Source organism: Nomascus leucogenys, chromosome 6 (assembly GCF_006542625.1).
Source record: "Nomascus leucogenys isolate Asia chromosome 6, Asia_NLE_v1, whole genome shotgun sequence".
Classification (NCBI taxonomy): domain Eukaryota; kingdom Metazoa; phylum Chordata; class Mammalia; order Primates; family Hylobatidae; genus Nomascus; species Nomascus leucogenys.
Genome location: NC_044386.1, coordinates 46,139,906 through 46,160,375, shown reverse-complemented (window position 1 = coordinate 46,160,375; position 20,470 = coordinate 46,139,906). Strand labels below are relative to the sequence as shown.

At 40.2% G+C, this 20,470-nt stretch overlaps 1 protein-coding gene across 2 annotated transcripts in view; it reads right to left on the bottom strand.

Annotated features, from left to right (window-relative positions):
* Window positions 1-20,470, bottom strand: part of RAB27A (RAB27A, member RAS oncogene family) — an 86,853-nt gene that overhangs the window by 7,436 nt on the left and 58,947 nt on the right. For both annotated transcript variants that reach the window (XM_030814066.1, XM_030814065.1), the window contains 3 exons: window positions 18,466-18,551; window positions 16,679-16,782; window positions 11,946-12,069 (listed from right to left, as the gene is read on the bottom strand). In XM_030814066.1, coding sequence (XP_030669926.1) covers window positions 11,946-12,069; window positions 16,679-16,782; window positions 18,466-18,551 — 314 coding nt within the window. The remainder of the gene's footprint in view (window positions 1-11,945; window positions 12,070-16,678; window positions 16,783-18,465; window positions 18,552-20,470) is intronic.

Sequence of the window (20,470 nt, the reverse complement as noted above, 5' to 3'; positions counted from 1 at the left end):
AAAAAGGCCCAGAAAAGTTAAGCGGTCTGATCAATGTCATTCAGCTAATTAATGACAGAGAAGCGAGCAGGCTCTTCCTGTTTTCCTATACAGGTCCTCATATACTATACTACGTCTTGTAAAACAAAATAGGAAATGTCTTCTCAGTGTTTCGTTCATAGAATACTGATTTCCAAAACTACTAACTAGAAGAAAAAAACTGGGTGAATTCAAATTTTGCAACATGCTATTTTATTAAATGAGTTTTCTGGACTATGACTATTTTTTTTTTTTTTAGCTTTCCCCCTTTTTTGCCTCAGGGATTTCTTGTATATGCTCTTCAGAGTGTTCTGGTGTGCCTAAATTGAAACAAGCTGATATATATGAGTCATTTAAAATTGAAGGAAAAAATAACAAAAATTATTTCTTGAGCTACCCAATACTATGTGTCTTACATACATGATTCACTAAATATAACCACTACTGTATTCAGGTACACAATATTCCCATTTCACAAATGATTAAACTAAGGCTGAGAAAGATGAAAGGAACTTGCCCAATTCACAATGCTAGAAAGTAGCAGTTAGGATTTGGGTCCACAGCTAATTCCAATGCAGCCAGCTTAATCATAGGTTCTACTGGTTCCAAACTAGCATGAGGATTTTCAAAATAAATAAATCTGACGCACTGCACAAGAAAAAGCGCTGGCTTTAGGGAGTAATCAGAGGTCACTGGCCATGTTTATCAAAGGCTTTGCCACTTAGCAACTCCAGACTGTATTTCTGGACCATACACTTGAAGACATTCTGAATTTTACAGCATCAAGTTGCTCAAGAGCATCAAATCTTTTTTTTTTTTTTTTTTTTTTTTTTTGAGACAGAGTCTCGCTCTGTTGCCCAGGCTGGAGTGCAGTGGCGCCATCCTGGCTCACTGCAAGCTCCGCCTCCCGGGCTCACGCCATTCTCCTGCCTCAGCCTCCCAAGTAGCTGGGACAACAGGCGGCCACCACCACACCCGTCTAATTGTATTTTTAGTAGAGACGGTGTTTCACCATGTTAGCCAGGATGGTCTCGATCTCCTGACCTCATGATCCACCTGCCTCGACCTCCCAAAGCGTGGGATTACAGGCGTGAGCCACCATGCCTGGCCCATCAAATCTTAAGTATATATTTGTTTTGTTATCCAAAGACCTGTGGTACAGGTGTAATTTTTGAATAACTCATAAAGCATTGCTTCAAAACTGTATGGCTGTTTTTCATATAATCTTGAGAAATCAGTCTTCTTGTCGAAGTCATCCTTTATACATTTGAGATGGTCTTTGCAACAGGATTAATCAACTGACAAATTCATCTTGCTTTTCAATAAAGCCATGAAAGTTGTGATAACATTGTATTTCCTTCAACTGTTGACTTCATTGCCACCATTTGTGAGGAATCTAACCAAAATGCTCTTAGATATCAAAGCAACAAAGCAAAGTTATTTTATCATCTCAGGAAGTCCTGCAATTGAATTCAGTAAAGTATTTCTTTAAATTTATTAGAACTTTAAAGTCCTCCACGATTACTTTTCTTGAAGACTGTTTTTGTTTTTCTATATTCTCACAGCATGTTAACAACTACATCAGTGACTCTGATTACAATTTATCTTACTCTTTTATTCTTTCTTGGCTAGTAACAGCTTCTATATGAGAGCTTGGTAAAGTTTTCTTTTTTAACTTCTTAATGCTTTTACAGATCTTTTCAGAACTCTTTCACTTCTGATGTTACTAAGAAGCATATTTAGATCAGGGGTTCCCAATCCCCAGGCCACAGACTCGTACCAATCCATGGCCTGTTAGGAACCAGGCCACACAGCAGGAGGTAAGCAAGGGGCCGGCGAGCAAGCGAAGTTTCATCTGTATTTACAGCTGCTCCCTATCACTCGCATTACCACCTGAGCTCTGCCTCCTGTCAGATTAGCAGCATCATTACATTCTCATAGGAGCACAAGCCATATTGTGAACTGCACATGTGAGGGATCTAGGCTGCACTCTCCTATGAGAATCTAATGCCTGATGATCTGTCACTGTCTCCTATCACCCCCAGATGGGACTGTCCAGTTGCAGGAAAACAAGCTCAGGGCTCCCACTGATTCTACATTATGGTGAGCTGTATAATTATTTCATTATATATTGCAATGTAATAATAATAGAAATAAAGTGCACAACAAATGTAATATATTTGAATCATTCCGAAACCACCCCCACCTCCACTGGTCCATGGAAAGATTGCCTTCCATGAAACCAGTTCCCAGTGCCAAAAAGGTTGGGGACCACTGAGTTAGAGGATATATGTGTAGGGACATAAGGCTATTTTTCCATTATGATTCCTCGGTAATGCTGTCTTATTGTTTGATAACTTTCTCCAGGAGGTGATAAGGCCTTGCAACTGAATCTCTGCAATTCTCTGTTTTAGCACAGCTATTAAAAATCGGTTGGGGCTGGGCGCGATGGCTCACGCCTGTAATCCCAGCACTTTGGGAGGCCAAGGTGGGCGGATCATGAGGTCGGGAGATCGAGACCATCCTGGCTAACATGGTGAAACCCTGTCTGTACTAAAAATACAAAAAATTAGCCAGGCGTGGTGGCGGACACCTCTAGTCCCAGCTACTCGGGAGGCTGAGGCAAGAGAATGGTGTGAACCCAGGCGGCAGAGCTTGCAGTGAGCCAAGATCACGCCACTGCAGTCCAGCCTGGGTGACAGAGCGAGACTCCGTCTCAAAATAACAACAACAACAACAAAAAAAACTGGTTGAGAAACTATCACCTCATTCGAGTGTTTATCCACCCACCTGTGAGTTCTGCAAGGCAGAGTTTCTCCATTAACTCTACCATGTTCATGTTCTATCATCCTTTCATTTGCTGACTCTAAAATAGCTTAATCAGAAAAAAGTTTGTTGGGCAAAATGACATGGTCTTAGCAGTTTTTAAACCTCCTGCTTGCCTCTTAGTTACTGTCAATCTTTTTTCCTCCATCTATCACCTTGCCCACAAAATAAAGATAATGCATCTCTGTCCTCCACTAGTCACATGTAATATTTGATTAACAACTTGAAGAGGCAATCCTTTGTGACTGAAGTCAATATGCGTTTATTTATCAAGAATCCATAATATTATTGAGCTAAAATCCTGGGGATAGCTTGTGATGCCATTGTTACAAGAATAGAATTTTAGAATGAGATTTTTCAAAATGTAAATAGTTACATTTTCTTCATTATGATCTTTCTCAATTATATCCATTAAAAATCAGTTAATGTCCACAGAACATTTCTTATACTTAAGGAGAGGGCTTGACCATTCTATCACCTTTCAGAAATACATTACATGAAAAAGCAGTTGAAAAACTCAGATCTCCCGCAACAGAATAAATTGGAAATTTTTTAAAAAGTAGTTGAACAGTAAGCTTTTTTAAAATACTAAATCACAATAATGTATACTTCATTTTAAAAATTCTCTCAAAATCAGTTACCAATATCTTTCCAACTCCAGAGTCTCCAGCCTCATTTGATTCCTTAATTTTCCTCCACAGCTCCTGAAAATTACTTCACCATCATTTTTGAGGAATAAATGAGAAAACATAGTTGAAAATACTTTGAATACTATAAAACCTATGCATGGAAGTTATCGACAACATGGATCAATGGTTAAGAGTCATAACCTCAGGCCGGGCGCGGTGGCTCACGCCTGTAATCCCAGTACTTTGGGAGGCTGAGGCAGGTGGATCACCTGAGGTCAGGAGTTCAAGACCAGAAACCCCGTCTCTACTAAAAATACAAAAATTAGCCAGGCGTGGTGGCAGGCGCCTGTAATCCCAGCTACTCAGGAGGCTGAGGCAGGAGAATTACTTTAACCTAGGAGGCGGAGGTTGCAGTGAGTCGAGATCACGCCACTGCACTCCAGCCTGGGCAACAGAGGGAGACTCGGCCTCAAAAAAAAAAAAAAAAAAAAAAAAAAGTCATAAGTCATAACCTCTGGAGTCATGCTGCCTGGATTCAAATCCTAGTAGTACATCTTACCAACTGTGATTCTGACAAAAGTTTAACCTCTGTGCCTCCGCTGCTTCATCTGTAATACCAAATAACATCAGTGTCCTCTTGTAAGGATTAAATGAGTTAATATTTAAAGCACTTAGATCAGAACCTGACACATAGTACAAACAATAAATGTTTCTTATTTCCAACACAGAATTGGGTTAGGTGATAAAAGCTTATTTGTAATTATGTTATTTAAAACTCAGAACACAGCCGGGCACAGTGGCTCACACCTATAATCCCAGCACTTTGAGAGGCCGAGGCAGGCGGATCACCTGAGGTCAGGAGTTCGAGATCAGCCTGGCCAACATGGTGAAACCCCGTCTCTACTAAAAATACAAAAATTAGCTGGGCGTGGTGGCAGACGCCTGTAATCCCAGCTACTAGGGAGGCTGAGACGGGAGGATCTCTTGAACCCAGGAGGCAGAGGTTGCAGTGAGCCAAGATGGTACCAGTGCACTCCAGCCTGAGCAACAGAGGGAGACTCTGTCTCAGAAAAGAAAAACAAAAACTCAGAATACATCATCCCAAAAAAGCAATGTCACTAGCAACATGGTAAACATTAAATTCTCAATCTGTGTGTTGTGTGAAAAAAAAAAAAGGATAAAAAATAAAAATAAATTCGCAAACTAACCCACGAACATCGGTTTAATCCACAATGTAGCTGATCTATAAAATCTACAATACTGCTCTAATTCTGGTACCTGGGACCATGCCTCCCTACATCAGAGATGCTGCACTCAGACCTTTCCTGGCCAAAGTGCTTTGGGCCCCAAAGCATTTGCCTCCCTCACTCCTCAATAAACTCCTCACTTTCCAAGCAATCTTCATTAAATGCTGGAAGAAAATGGATCTTACTCTACTGATTAATACTGAGGTATAAATGACTGATGCTTCTAGCAGAGCTGTGAGCTACTGTCCAATGTTTATTAACTTAAGCAAATATTTAATTGGTATAATTTCAAGGTATAAGAGCTCTAACTTTTCAAGTTACTCATACTAAAAGATGCACAATATTAACAAGACATAGTTTAGATTTGTAACAAACTTCAAATTCAAGTAACAAACTTCTTTCAATTAAAAGTATATTTTCTTGCCATTTGTAAACCTCTAGGTCATGGGACCAGGAGTCAGGTTAACAACTTTAAAATCCTTAGACTAATCATTCAGAGTCTTCGGAGCAATTTGAGGCAGTAAGATTTTCATTTCTACAAGAATAAGTGAATAGAGTTCACTCCACTCTCAGCTCTGTGCCAGTAATTGAGCTGTAATCTCATCTCACAAACTAGATGAGAGCCATAGAAAAGACCCTGAATTCAGACTTTCTTTCCATAAGAAAATGATGTTCCAGGCGGGATGCGGTGGCTCGCCTGTAATCCCAGCACTTTGGGAAGCCAAGACGTGTGGATCACTTGAGGCCAGAAGTTCAAGATCAACCTGGCCAACATGGTGAAACCCCGTCTTTACTTAAAAAAACATATAAAAATTAGCTGGGCACGGTGGCGCACACCTGTAGCCCCAGCTACTCGGGGGGCTGAGGCAGGATAATTGCTTGAACCTGGGAGGCAGAGGTTACAGTGAGCCGAGATCGTGCCACTGCACTCCAGCTGGGTGACAGAGCTAGACTCCATCTCACAAAAAAAAAAAAAAAAAAAAAAAATTCAAGAGGATGTATTGTCCCCATTTTAACCATAGAAAGATTGCTATTGTTCCTTTTCTCCACATAGTGGTGCTACTGTAGCACTACCATGGAGCTGTATTGCCAAAGACGAAAATATTCAGTGCTGCTAATCGTATTATCAGTCTGTAAGCAGCCACTTAAAGGCCATTTGGAGTACATGCAGACCATTAATTATAATGCATTTTCCAAAAATAGATTAGTCAAAAATTTTAAAATAAAAACTTTAAGTAAACAGATTCAAATCAATGAGAAGGGCATGAGCATTTGCAGTTTTTCACCAAGATATTGCTTGTGGTATAGGTCAGCATCCTGATTTATTTTCCATTATTTATTCTCACAAAACTAAAAGATCCTAAATCTCAGAGGTTGCCAGAAATAACAGCAAGTATGTTTGGTGGTTCTGTCAAATGGCTCTAGATATTTGGCTCACATGTGGATCTAGAAATTATGAACAAATGCCTCACTAAAGTGAGAAGTGAGTTTCACACTACTTTTCATAGTCTGTTGGATGCTAATTGAACAACATTTCCAGGAAACGGCTGGTGTGCTGACTATCTGAACCTGGGAGATTGCGGCAAATGAAATCCAGATCCTCTGCTGAGTTAAATGGAGCTCTTCCAACAATCTTGTATGTTTGATTATGGCTTATTTGTGTACTTTTCAAACATGCCCAATGCAACATCACTAAGTTATTTCTCAAATCAAGAAAAGATGTAATCAAGTTGGTAAAAAACTAAACTATTAGAGATCAAGCTATTTGTACCACATTTCATCTAGTTCAAACTAGAGAAAACAGTGAGCATGCTGTTGAACTAAGCTACTTGAAATCCCTGAAATGATCCATACTGATATTATTATGTTGTAAATAAATATTTTTAATTCCTCTTTCATTCCAGAAACTCTTGATCATCTTCCTCAGCAATAACCAGCAGCCTTCAGCAGGGAGAACATCATTAAATTTGCTGCCCATTTCTTTGCACAGTACACAAAATATGTACATTCGGTTGTCATTCTTAGTTAGTATTCTTTTTTGTTTTTGTTTTTGTTTTATAGACGGAGTCTCGCGCTTTTGCTCAGGCTGGAGTGCAATGGTATAATCTTGGCTCACTGCAACCTCTGCCTCCTGGGTTCAAGCGATTCTCCTGCCTCAGCCTCCCAGGTAGCTGGGATTACAGGCACCCACCATCATACTCAGCTAATTTTTATATTTTTGTAGAGATGGGGTTTCACCATGTTGGCCAGGCTGGTCTCGAACTCCTGAGCTCAGGTGATCCACCTACCTCAACCTCCCAAAGTGCTGGGATTACAGGCATGAGCCACCATGCCCAGCTTTAGATCATATTCACATTTTTCTCTGTTTTCCTCAACTCTGAATCAAGAACAAAGGCTTATTATGACCACCAACTATCCTCTGTGAATAAAGTATGGACAGACATTTCAATGCAACCATATTTAGTCACAGAGTGAAGCCCCTGTCTGCTCACTTGTGGTTGGTGCTCCCTCACTACCAATGCCAAGGTCGCTTCCCAGCCTACATCATAGGTGATGTAATTAACTGGGTGAGAAAAAAAATCTTCCTCTCTTAACATGGATTTTCCAATGAGAAGTCATTGACCATATTTCACTCACTCATGCATGGCACAAGTAGACAACTGGTTCATATCCTGTACAAGAATGACTTTGTCCAAAGAAAATATCTGCTAGCATGCTCACCTGTCAAGCAAAATGTCTGCTACCATGCATATTTGGTAGGAACTCAAAGTGTTGTCTTGAACCAGCAGCACCAACCTCTGGAAACTGATCATCAGCATACATTTGTGGGCTCCAACCCAGACCTACTGAATCAGAAACTGTGGGACCCAGTGTTCAGGTGATTGATTCTGACGCACACTGAAGCTTGAGATCTAATAGTGTCTCCCAAAAGAGGAATGTTGCCAATATTTCATTCTGCTTTCTCTTCTATTTGTCACTGACTTCGTAGCTATCTTTTTAAAGTGTTTCAGCAACCATGTGAACTGTAATCACTTGGCTGGCAGGAGTGCAAATTTGAACAACTTTCTGTTTTGTTCTCTTCTCTAACTTCATTGACAATATCACTCAATATAGTACATTGGAAACCATTATGTTGCATTTGTTCCAGGAAAATTCAATTGGTTTACCATAGAGATCACTTTGATTTGTTAGGAAGTGACCTAAGAACTTCATATTACAATTTAACCAAGTTTCACAGAAAAACAAACAAACAACAACAACAAAAAAACACGGAAAATTAGGGGTAGACTCTTAGGCCACTACACATTTTTTTTCTAACATTCATTATCATGCATACAATTTGCCTTTTACATTTTTGTCTGTTGTATGAAGTCCTCATTCTCAAATTTTCTTGTCCCAGAGCACACAGATTAATATTCCATATTCGCACTGTAGTGTTCTTTATTAGGCTTACGAAGTTCTTCTGAGACATGGTGTTTGATTCTTTGAATGTATGTCTATTCCAGAGAACCACTTGTAAACCAATGATCTGGGGTTTTTTTGTTTGTTACTTTATTTTTGTTAGTTTTTCTTTTCTTTTTTTTTTTTTTTTTTTTTGAGACAGAGTTTTGCTCTTGTTCCCCAGGCTGGAGTGCAATGGTGCGATCTTGGCTCACTGCAACCTCTGCCTCACCAGGGTTCAAGCGATTCTCCTGCCTCAGCCTCCCGAGTAGCTGGGATTACAGGTGCCCGCCACCACACCCGGCTGATTTTTTTATTTTTAGTAGAGATGGGGTTTCACCATGTTGGCCAGGCTGGTCTAGAACTCCTAACCTCAGGTGATCCACCTGCCTTGGCCTCCCAGAGTGCTGGCATTGCAGGCATGAGCCACCGCACCTGGCCCCAATGATCTGTTTTATGAATTGAGAATAGAAGACAGCATAATAGTAACAAAAAATGTAAATTTATCAAACAACATACAAATTATATGAAGATATGCCATAAACTTTATTCTGTTTTCTGACTGTTAGCACATGGATAAACTAAACAACAGTCCTTTAGTGCATGTACAACCAGTGTAAACGTTCTAAGAATGAAACAAAACATCTGTGAAAATAATCATTAAAGTTATATGTCATATTTGTGAAACGCATGTGAACCAAATTGTTCCATCATATTTTCCTCTAAAAGTGTTAAACAGCCTACCGAACTACATGTTATGCTTTCTGTATCCTAAGGGACTCTGTTTCCAGCCCTTTCCTTTCTTCAAGAGTTTCAATCATTATTTGCTAAATCCTCTTTTCTCAGTTTAACCCAATTCAAAAACTATAGATTGAGCTCCTCTCTATGAAATACTCCATAACCATCGTGACCTGGGCACAGGTGAAAGACAGTCCCCTACATCCCTCAGATACCCCATATGACAGAAGGCAGGGTTAGGCTCCGTGATACCAGACAGGCTGTGGAATCCTAAGAACCAGGGCACAGCAAACAAGCAAAGGGCTGAAAAAGCCCACAGGGGCAAGAAGTCAAGCCTGACCCTCTCCTAGTACTTGAGAATATACTTGAATGTGCTTGTTTGATCTAGCTAACTCCTCTAACTGCCTTTTTCTTTCTTTTTTTTTTTTCTTCGCATTTACTGACACACTCTCAAAAGAATGCTCTAGATCCATGGTTTCCATTGCTTCATCACTTACTTCCTCCTTACCCATTGCAACATACCTCACAGCTTCAACACTTCAGTATTCTCTGTGGTATTTGATCTCTCCCTGTTTCTTTTCCACTACATTACATGAGTGCCTCTCAGGGTAGCAGGGGGGCATTTCAGAATGGCCGGTAAGGCTCTGTCAACCTCCACCTCAGAATCACCTAAGTCACTGGTTCTCAACCATTGCACATGAAGATCACCTGGGGAGATTTTAAAAGATACCAATGCCCAGGCTTTGTAATGAGTCAACTTGGCTAGGCTAAACAACATTTCCCAGAATGACTTTCTGGTTAGGGTGGGCCACAAAAGAGATTTGGGGGCAATTTTGGGGGTGGGAAGTGAAGCAACATCCATTTCATAGCCCTCATATATTGTCGCTTATGTGCTGGCTCACCTTGTTGGCATACACCTGCAACTAGACCTGCACCTGGGCCAGGTGAATGTCGTTGGCCCTGTGACAAAGGGCCCCAGTTTCTGCAGGACACCCACACCAGCCAGGTCAGAGGCAACAGGAAGTGACATGGGTTTTAGTCCCTCATCATGGGCACCAGCTGGTTCTCACTTTTCCCGTCCATCCCCCACTTCACATCCCTCTCCCCTTCCTGTCTGCCTGTCCTGTCCTTCAAGCTTCAGCATCAGACACAAAGACAACACCTTACAGAGACTACTTACCCAGCTCCCACAATTGCATATGCTCAAATTCCTGTAACAGATCCCTTCATGTATAGGTATGCTTCTTCAACTGAACCCTGCCTGAGAAACTCCTCCAGACCAATTATGTCTGATGGTCAGAGGCGAAGCCCAGACATGAGAATGTGTTAAAAGTTCTCTGGATGTTTCTAACATGGTTAAATACTATCTGCCCTAGGGTAAAAACCTCTACATGCAATTGCAAATCCTTGCCAGAGTAAGCCTATAGTGGAGGGGAATCCTTCAGCTGAGCTAGCCTTGAGAAAAACCTAAAATCCTGCCCTACTCTATGTGTTTTTCCTGATTTATTCTTCCTTTTCCTTTTTCACAAAGCTAGCCTCTGCCCACCTCACAGTCCACTGCAATCTATCAATCTCTAGTCTTTCCTCCCTCCCCACCTATAGCCTCTAGACTGATCTGGAAATGTAAACATAACATCCCTCCATGCTCAAAGGCTTTCAGCAACTCACTGTCCCCCAGGGATCAAATCTAATCTCCTTACCTGGTATTCAAACCTCTCCAGAGTCTTGCTTCTTCCTACCTGGCCAACCTATCCTCCCCGTCCCTTCCCAGTATAAACCCTACCAGCTTTCTGAACCTCCATCAACCAAAGAAAGAATAAAGCAGTGATCACACAATAAAAAGGGAAAGGTTTTCCCTTGGCCTCCTTGGATTCTGCTAACCACCAAGGCCACAAGCTGGGTAACATCCCCTACACCATCTACACCATCTCTGTTTCCCTCCCCTCCCCTCCCCGCTCAACCCACTTGCTTCCTTCCTCTTTTAATGCTAGTAAGGGTTTGAATTTACATATGGGTTCTCATTGTGTGAGAGGCAGAAAGAAAGTAAAGTAAAAATTCCTTTTAGAGGCACCCTTAACACTTTAATACTTTAATAAGCAGCAGCTGACCACTTCTTTCATGTCCAATTCATGCTGCTGCTGCTGCTGCTGCTGCTGCTGCTATGATCCTATTCCCAGAACTCAAGAACGACAGTATTTTGCCGACCCTCCACCACAAGACCGTAGACTAAGCCAAAGGAGATCTCACACTCCTCTCTCAGCATAGAAATTTCAAAACCAGCACCTAGTCTGCAATAACCAATAAGCCCTTCTTATATGCTACCATTCTCTACAATAGTACATGAAGTGGCTTTGAAATTTCCTTGCTGAGGCCAGGTGTGGTGGCTCATGCCTGTAATCCCAGCACTTTGGGAGGCTGAGGCAGGTGGGTCACAAGGTCAGGAGTTCGAGACCAGCCTGGCCAATATGGTGAAACACCGTCTCTACTAAAAATACAAAAACTAGCCAGGCGTGGTGGTGGACTCCTGTAGTCCCAGCTACTTGGGAGGCTGAGGTAGGAGAATCGCTTGAACCCGGGAGGCGGAGGTTGCAATGAGCCGAGATTGTGCCACTGCACTCCAGCCTGGGAGACAGTGTGAGACTCTGTCTCAAAAAAAAAGAAAGAAAAAAGAAAGGAGAAGAAAAGAAAAGAAAAAAGAAATTTCCTTGCTCAACATGGAGGATTTCTTTACCCCAGGAGTCTCCTATTTGCATCTTGGAAAGAAGGCCTTACATACTAAGGCACCTCTGAGACAGCTCAAAGTTGTCTCTCTGCAAATGCCAAGAGCTTGAGAAAATGGGACCAAAGCACTGAAAGAGGCCCTTGCCACATGCATTTTCAAAGGATCCTACTATCATATCATATAAAAAGGACACATTCAACATGCCCCCAGGCCTGTGGCTGAGGTTTTGCTTTAATTTTCCACTTTTGTCTTTTTCATTACTGTTCACCTGCTAATGTTTATATTGAAAATGTTTTCTCTAGACTTCTCCACAAAAATACTCACCCATATTTCTCTGCGAGTGCAATGGCTTCCTCCTCTTTCACTGCTCTCTGGTCCTCCAGATCACTCTTGTTTCCACACAGCACTATATCTGGGTTTTCACAATATGCATGCATCTGTAGCTGGCCTATTAATATAGGAAAGTTTATTATATATGTAAATAATAATGTAAGTGTATGATCAATGAACAATACATGCAAAAGTGCTTTGAAGACTGTAATGTATATAGAGATATTGGGAATTGACATAATGCTTTCAAAGCATCAGTAATCTTATCTGTAACGCTGAATAGTTGGGGCAGAAATATAAAACCATTCTTAAGCACATACCCCAGCTTATTGATAGCAGAGAGTTTATAGAATGTGCTACCTCTCAAGTGTGAGGGCCCACATATGCACACACACACGCATGCGCACACACGCACACAAAACACCTTTCTTTTTTACGAAGGCTATTTGAAAAGAAAGTTGGAGGAGTTCCTAGGGTTTACTGCTAATCTTAAAACTGTTGTTATGTGTTTTTTTCTCCATAGCAATGACATTTCTAAAAGAATTGTTTTTCTCCAAACTAATCCAAAATGTTTTTCACATTTTTCTATTATCCTAGGGCAGAATCAATTCATTTAAAACAAACAAGATACAGGCTTCAATGAGAAGAAAAGTCCCAGAATAAACAGTAAGTGACTCTGTCACCAGAACCAAGTAGAAGCAGAGGACTATAATTCTTATAGTGGAATAATTGTTATTCCACAGCACTTATTTCACCTGAAAACCTGCAAATAGGCACAATTATAAAAAGCAATTGACTCAAACCAAAGAGCTTCACTAAGCTAAATAGTTTAATCTTTCAAAGTAGGAAAATAACACCACATTTCTTACCCATTACACCCCAGAATAAAATTAAGGCCTAAACGTTCACAGTAAGACATACTTCAAAGTTTATGGCCCAATTTATTTTTTCATCATGGTTAACCAGAAAAGTGTGGACATTTTAGTTCTTCATTATGAAGTCGTGTTCATTATATCTTATCATAAGAAAGTCAAGTAGGCAAGTGTTTACTGAGCATTAGCACAGGCCTGATACTCTGCACGGAATTTCACAACAGTTCTTTGCCCTTATGGGGCAACTGGGGTAATAAGACCTACAGAGGAGAGACTAAACTGTGTGCCATTTCATGAAAAGCCACGCCCTTTCTTTCCTCCAGGTTGTTACACATGCTGTTCCCACATCGTTGAATACTTAACCACAACCTTCCTTCAAGACTTGCTTCATGGTTACCTCATTATCTTTCTGGTCTCCAGAGTGGCTCTGTGCTCTGTTAATGCCTTATAAGGTGTTATAGGTCCATGCCCGGTGTCATGCTATGAGCACGGACTCAGGATCCAGTGTACCGAGGGTTGAATCCTGGCTCTGCCATTTACTAGCTGTGTGACCCTGATGAAGTTATTTGACTGCCTCAGTTTCCCCATCTGTAAATGGTGATAATGATACTAATTACTTTATACAGTCAAGGTAAGGATTAAAATGAATTAATCCAGTGATTCTGCAGGTAAGGACTGTGAGCCACCAGCCTTAGCATAACCTAAGAATGTGTTGACATGCAAGTCTCAGGTCCCACCCCAGCTCTACTGAATCAGGAATGCTGGAAATGGGGCTAGAAATCTGTGTTTTAAAAAGTCCTCCAGGTGACTGAGATGCACATTCACATTTGAGAAGTTAATACATTAAAGCATTTAGAAGAGCATGTAAGTATCCCCAGTAATTACAGTTAACAGTATTTATTTTGGGCAGTCTAGGAAGTGTGATTATTGGTAATTTCTTCTTTTTGTCTCATTTTTCCTAATTTTTCTACTAAGATTGTACTTACCTAAAAAGCAAATTAATCAGTTATTTTAAAAACTTCAGTAAGAAAAAAGTCACCTACATAAACAACTACAATCTGATACTGGATGTGATAAGGACCCTATACACAGTATAAAATGTAACAGGGGTTAAGAGGAGGGAAAACACCTAACACAACTAAGGTTATTACAGAAAATCTTACAGAGGCCATCTTTGCTAGGTTTTAAAGAATAAGCAGAACTCCAGTTGGTTAAAAAATGGGGGCAGGTGTGGAAAGGGTTTTTCAGACAGAGAGAATAACGGGAATAAAAAATAAAGAGGTAAAAATATGTAAAATATATACTGTTGGGTTCTTGCACCACTTACGTGACTCTACAGAAGAAAGTTTAGAAATGTAGGTTACTTTAAAGTTTCCTTAGGAGACACACTAGCACTGGATGAAGAGTGACTCTGGGCATGACTTGCTTACTCCTCTGAACTCCAGGAAGACAGGGCAGTGACTACCACACTATCAAATTCCTTTTAGATTTCAATCCAGGCCCAGAGGACTCAGCCTCTGTTCTGTCTCCTCAACTGAGTGGGGCTTACTTTAGACTTTTATCACCCTTCTCAAGAGGGCATAGAGAGATTGAGTGAGAGGGAAGGGTCTGAAAGGAGCAAAGGGAAATGGGAGGGTATATAGACCTGCTCTTCTCTCCCAGGCCAATCAGGGCCCACGAGTCAGCTACTTCTTTAATGCAACACCGTGTTCTGGCACTCACCACTGATTTTTATATATTTGTGTGTGTGTGTGTGTGTGTGTGTGTGTGTGTATTTGTGTGTATTAAGCTATTATTTTTATTAAAAGATAAGAAATGGGCCGGGCACCGTGGCTCACACCTATAATCCCAGCACTTTGGGAGGCCAAGGCGGGCAGATCACCTAAGGTCAGGAGTTGGAGACCAGCCTGGCCAACATGGTGAAACCCCATCTCTACAAAAATACAAAAATTAGCTGGGGGTGTTGGTGTGCGCCTGTAATCCCAGCTACTTGGGAGGCTGAGGCAGGAGAATTGCTTGAACCCAGGAGGCGGAGGTTGCAGTGAGCCGAGACTGCACCATTGCACTCTAGCAAGGGCAACAAGAGTAGAAACACCATCTCAAAAAAAAAAAAAAAAGATAAGAAATGAATGATCGTTGTAATACTCAAAATGCTTACAGGAAGAAGAAAAAATAAAATTACAGATAATTAACAAATGTTTATTCCTAATTAAGATTTGATATTACCACTTCTGACACTGAACATTATACCTTTTTGTTTAAATGGTAGGGGGTGGAGAATACTTTCTATTAAACATATAAAATCTTCAACACGTATCAGTGTTCTTTACCTCATTGAGCAATAAGGATTCTTTTACTCTCTAAGGAAAACAAAACAAAATACATACATATGTATACGTATTTTCACATAATTTTGTTCTTTATCCAACTAGTTAGCCAGGATAGGCAATATTTATCTAATGTCTCAGAGTTTTAGTGTCTACCTATGAAAAACAGGTAGGTTATTTTTTGATGCTAAGATTCTGTGAGCACTCTCTAGTGATCCTTATAAAATAGTTGATTTTAAAAAGCCCCAGAACTTGTTCTGATGATGCAAAGGAGGGATGATGAACACGGGCTGAGATTAAGGGACCGTAAATAGCCACTGTCGTTCAGCTACAAGGGAAATAATGAGGTATGCAACTTAGCCAGGCATCTAGCGAAGTGAAGCCCCAGTAAGCATTACTATATTTGGGGAACTCATATTTAAAGTAATTAATAGCTCTTCAACTCTTAGTGGCCAACTGACTTGAGAACGGGCAAAAAAAGGCCATTAAACTGAAAGCCAAAGCTTCATATCCTTGGATAAGTCTACTGCTTTTTAAGGCTCAATGTCCTTCTCCTGAAATAAGGGCACGACACTGACCCGAATCTTTGCCCAGGGTGATTGTGAGGATCAGATACAAAGTATGTGAAAACCACAGTGCACTAAATTATTTTTAAACTCATTTTTAAACTAAGGTTTTCTACTATCAAAACTACAGCCAATTACCTTTTCATAATCCCAAAACAGTAAGTAATGTTTAAGTAGCAGATCTTTTTAAGTCAGTGTTATAAAGATTTAGATATTAAGAATTTAATATTACAGCCTTCCCTAATAGATCCTCTAGGGTTACACTAACATGACCAAATAAGGAAACTATACATTTGAAAGCTGTTATGCAGTCAAGTGGCAGAATTCTAAATGGCTATGAACCAATCATTTAGGAGGTTAAAATCTCTCCAAAATAAAGGTTGACATATATTGCACTGGTGACCACTTTTATCAATGCAGTTGTAGAGTTTTCCATGGCAGAATCCTCCTGAAAGATGCTCTAACCCTAAAAGCTAGAAGGGGACTCTAAGCACAGAAAAGACATGAAGCCAGGGGTATGATCCATTAAGTCTTTAAAAGCTATCTGCATCTATATAACATATATAATATCCATTTAATGCCCAGAGATGATAGAAGAATTGATAGCATACAATAGACAAGCAGATACTTAGAGATTTAACTTCTCTAGGCTTCTACTTCCTCATCTGTGAAATGGGAATAAGAGTCTCTTCTCTGGGATAGACTGAAGAGGAGAGCACACATAAAGTGCTGCCTTGTACCTGGAGCACAGGAAGTTCTCAACAAATCAAAGTTATCAGTACCAGGGAGAAGCAGAGTATTTCAATTATCTTTGTCCCTAAACTAAAAACCTGGCTCCTTAAAATAGTGTTTGCACTAAGATCTCCTCCAAAACAATTTGTCACAGAAGTAGAGCGTTAAGAGGGCATTCTATAAATAAGAGGGGAGTGTGTAGCAGGACACTGGGGAACATTAACACTTACTTATCCAGTTTCTGACATTGAGGAAACTTTGCTCATTTGTCAGATCAAAAAGTAGGAGAAAACCCATAGCATCTCTGAAGAACGCTGTTGTTAAGCTACGAAACCTAGGAACATAAAAGCAGAATGGTCAGTTAAACCATGGCCCCACTCCTGAAATATAAAGCTACAAGCAATGCCTTCAGCCTCTTACAAAAGTTTACCAATAACAAGCTACATGGTGATATTTCAAAAGTGTACAGGATAGTTATTTATCACTTATATCAGTTTAAGTGTTAACAGACCATGTGATTTGAAAACCCAGCCTGCTAGAGAGGGATGACAAGAACCAGCTTGTGACCTTAGTCTCAGCCAAGAATTTATTGTACAATTATGAGTTAATTTGGCCAAAAGCAATATAGTGTATGTTTTCCTTTTGTGAAAGCTTGACTTGACATTACAATGTGTTCCATGACCTTTTAACTTCAGAATATGCAGAGATCTCTTATCTCCGATGGCCATTTGTTTGGCTTGAAGGTAAGAATCTCTTGACTCAGACATTCTGTCTTGGTACTCTACCTTCCAAGGCTTTATCCTCCTGTCTTCCCTGTCTTCTCTCTCTCTCTCCCCACCCCCAACCCCACCCTATCACCAGTCACTTTCCTCTCGTCTTTGCCTATAGGTAAAACCTGTAACTGACAGGCAGGCTCCAGGGAAGAAAATATTGGTATGAATTTGTCATCTAATCAGCAATATTAGGTTTTTCTCAAATACTTTTAATCAATGTTTTTATTAAAAAGAGTTCTTGGCCAGGGGCCATGGCTCACGCCTGCAATCCCAGCACTTTGGGAGGCCGAGGCGGGAGGATCACCTGAAGTCAGGAGTTAGAGACCAGCCTGACCAACATGGAGAAACCCCATCTCTACTAAAAATACAAAACTAGCTGGGTGTGGTGGTGCACACCTGTTATCCCAGCTAATCAGGAGGCTGAGGCAGGAGAATCACTTGAACCAGCGAGGTAGAGGTTGCAGTGAGCTGAGATCACGCCAGCCTGGGCAACAAGAATCAAACTCCACCCAAAAACAAAAGAGTTCTTATCTTTCAGAGCTACATACCACAAGTATTAACAATGAAATAATATAATGTCTGGAATTTGCTTCCAAATTATAGGGTAAGGGGGTGGGGGTGAGAAGAGGTAAGGGGTATAAATGAAATTCTGTTGGCCACAATTTCATAATTGTTGAAGCTGAGTAATGGGTACAAGGGTTTATCATATAATCCTTCCACTTTTGAATATCCTTGAAGTTTTCCGTAATAAAAAGTTAAAAAACAAAATCTTTCAAGGTGGCTGTGAGAGAAAACAGAAGTTTTAGCTAACTGAAAGCAACTTTATATCAAGATTTCATGTGGCTTATTTTGGTCAAGTAACCTCTGGTCATACGAATTAATTCCAACCAGATTTCCCACTAGGTTTCAACAATTGGGTAAGAATAATGCATGTAACTTGGCCGCTTTCTTGTGGTTGAGTAAATAGCAAAAGGAAATGGAGCAAAGTGTCTAAGTCAAAACATTAAAAGAAGGAAAAGAAAAAAGTCCACAAGTAAGAATCCTAACCTCTCCTTTGACCTTGTATGAAATAAGGCCACCATTCTCATCTCAGACTGACAAATTTCCTGCTAATTTGGCAGCATTCTTTATCCAAGTGCAAACCAACAAATTGGCTGGCTTTTTCCTGCTCAGGTCACTGTTTGAAGAACATACCTATTTTTCCCTTTCCTTTGGTAAGGAGCACATAACTGAAGATCTCATACCTCTCCTGCCCTGCTGTGTCCCATAACTGCAGGTGGATTCTCTGGCCTCTGCCAATGGCTCCATCCGGCCCATTGGCTCTGTACACCTAAAACAGCAAAGTGAAAGAGAAAACAAAAGAGAACTTCTAACACCAGTGAACCCTTCTCACCTTTTTATTCAGTACAAATCCCTAAGGCATCTAAACTTCCAAAGAGAATGCCATCTGGAATACAACCATGTTGGTATTTATGTCAAATAATTATATCCAGGTAATGTAATAAGTTATATTGAAATATATACATATATATTTTATAAATATATTGTAAAATATGAATATAAAATAATGTATAAAATATAATAATTAGTTTACCTTTCCTCAAAGTTCTCTTGGGTCACTAGTTTCAGGAAATATTACATTTCTATGGCTTTTCCCAATCTCATCTTTTTTGTTTGTTTAACCAGGGGGTACATGTGCAGGCTTGTTACGTAGATAGATTGCATAATGCTGGGGTTTGAGCATCTATTGAACTCATCACCCAAACAGTGAACATAGTACCCAATAAGTAGTTTTTCAGCCCCTGTCCCGCTGCCTTCCCCCTTTTGGAGTCCCTAGTGTCTACTGTTTCTGTGTCTATATCCACGCATACCCATTGTTTAGTTCCCACTTATAAGTGAGAATGCATGTGGCATTTGATTTTCTGTTTCTGCATTAATTCACTTAGGATAATGGCCCCCAGCTCTATCCATGTTGCTGCAAAAGACATAATTTCATTTTTTATGGCTGCATAGTATTCTATGGTGTATATGTACCACATTTTCTTTGTCTAATCCACCACTGATAAGCACCTAGGTTAGTTCCATGACTTTGCTATTGTGAATAGTGCTACAATAAACGTTTGAGTGCAGGTGTATTTTTGGTAGAACAATTTTCCCTTGTCCCATACCACATTTTAAAAGTGCTCTTAAAATAATTTTATAGACAACACTCCTAGAACAGCAGAGAAAGGACCGTCAAAAATTTCTTCCTCCACAATAGCAACAAAAACACTGGTAAAAATTGTCCAAATCAATTTTTTCAGTACTCTAGAAATTAACAAAGACTTGCAACATTCCAAGGATCATTTATTCAAGAAAAACAGCTGAATATCAGTAAAAACAGTAGGCTGTGAGGTGTTTTTTACCTTGCCCCATTCCCATCCCCCTCACTCCAGCTCTTAGAAGACTTAAAAGCCATTTGCACAAATGTGGTAGTTGTGAAAACATCAGCCTAGCCACCACTGTGGACAGTGAGGCACAATCGGTTTGGAGCTCCCTAAAAGTCCCATACTGAGAAAAACTGTCAGGAAGCCCCTTGGAAAGCTCCATGCCCCAGCTTTGTCTTTATTTGACCTCACTCAAAGCTTGCTCTTTGAGAACAGCCCTATCCCGAGGGCATTTGTTGAAAACTCTCAGCAGTAATTATCTAACATCACAGTTACCAAAAGTAACAATACCAATTAGGGCTAACAAAAGTCTAACAAACAAACAAACAAAATTAAAGAAAAAAATAGGAAATGAGATTTCTATAATGCTCCCAAATATTCCTTGGAACCTAAAAGGCCATGTTCATGGGCAGGGCTCTACGAATGCCCAGGAAAGATCTAAAAAGGTCCTAATCTCTCACTTCTGACTGACTGTGAGGTTCTTCTCAGGCAGAAAATAAAAGCTAAGGCAGAGTTGTAAACTGCCTGCAGTAGTATTAAACACATACCCCAACAAACACACAGAGACTCTCAGAAAAAGCTAAGAGACTTATTGGTTCAAGGAATTTAATAAACTCTGTCCACTCATTAGCTGTCCACTAAGTTGACTGAGCAGAGACTTCAGTAGCTGCAAATAAAGAATACAGATTTTGCAGAATTATCCCAGAAACATTATTAAACAAACAGCAACAACAAAAATAAATTACATATGCAGTAAAAACAAGAAACCCAGGTAGGGGAAAGAATCTGAGTTTCTAGAATAGACACATTATTTTAAATGTCC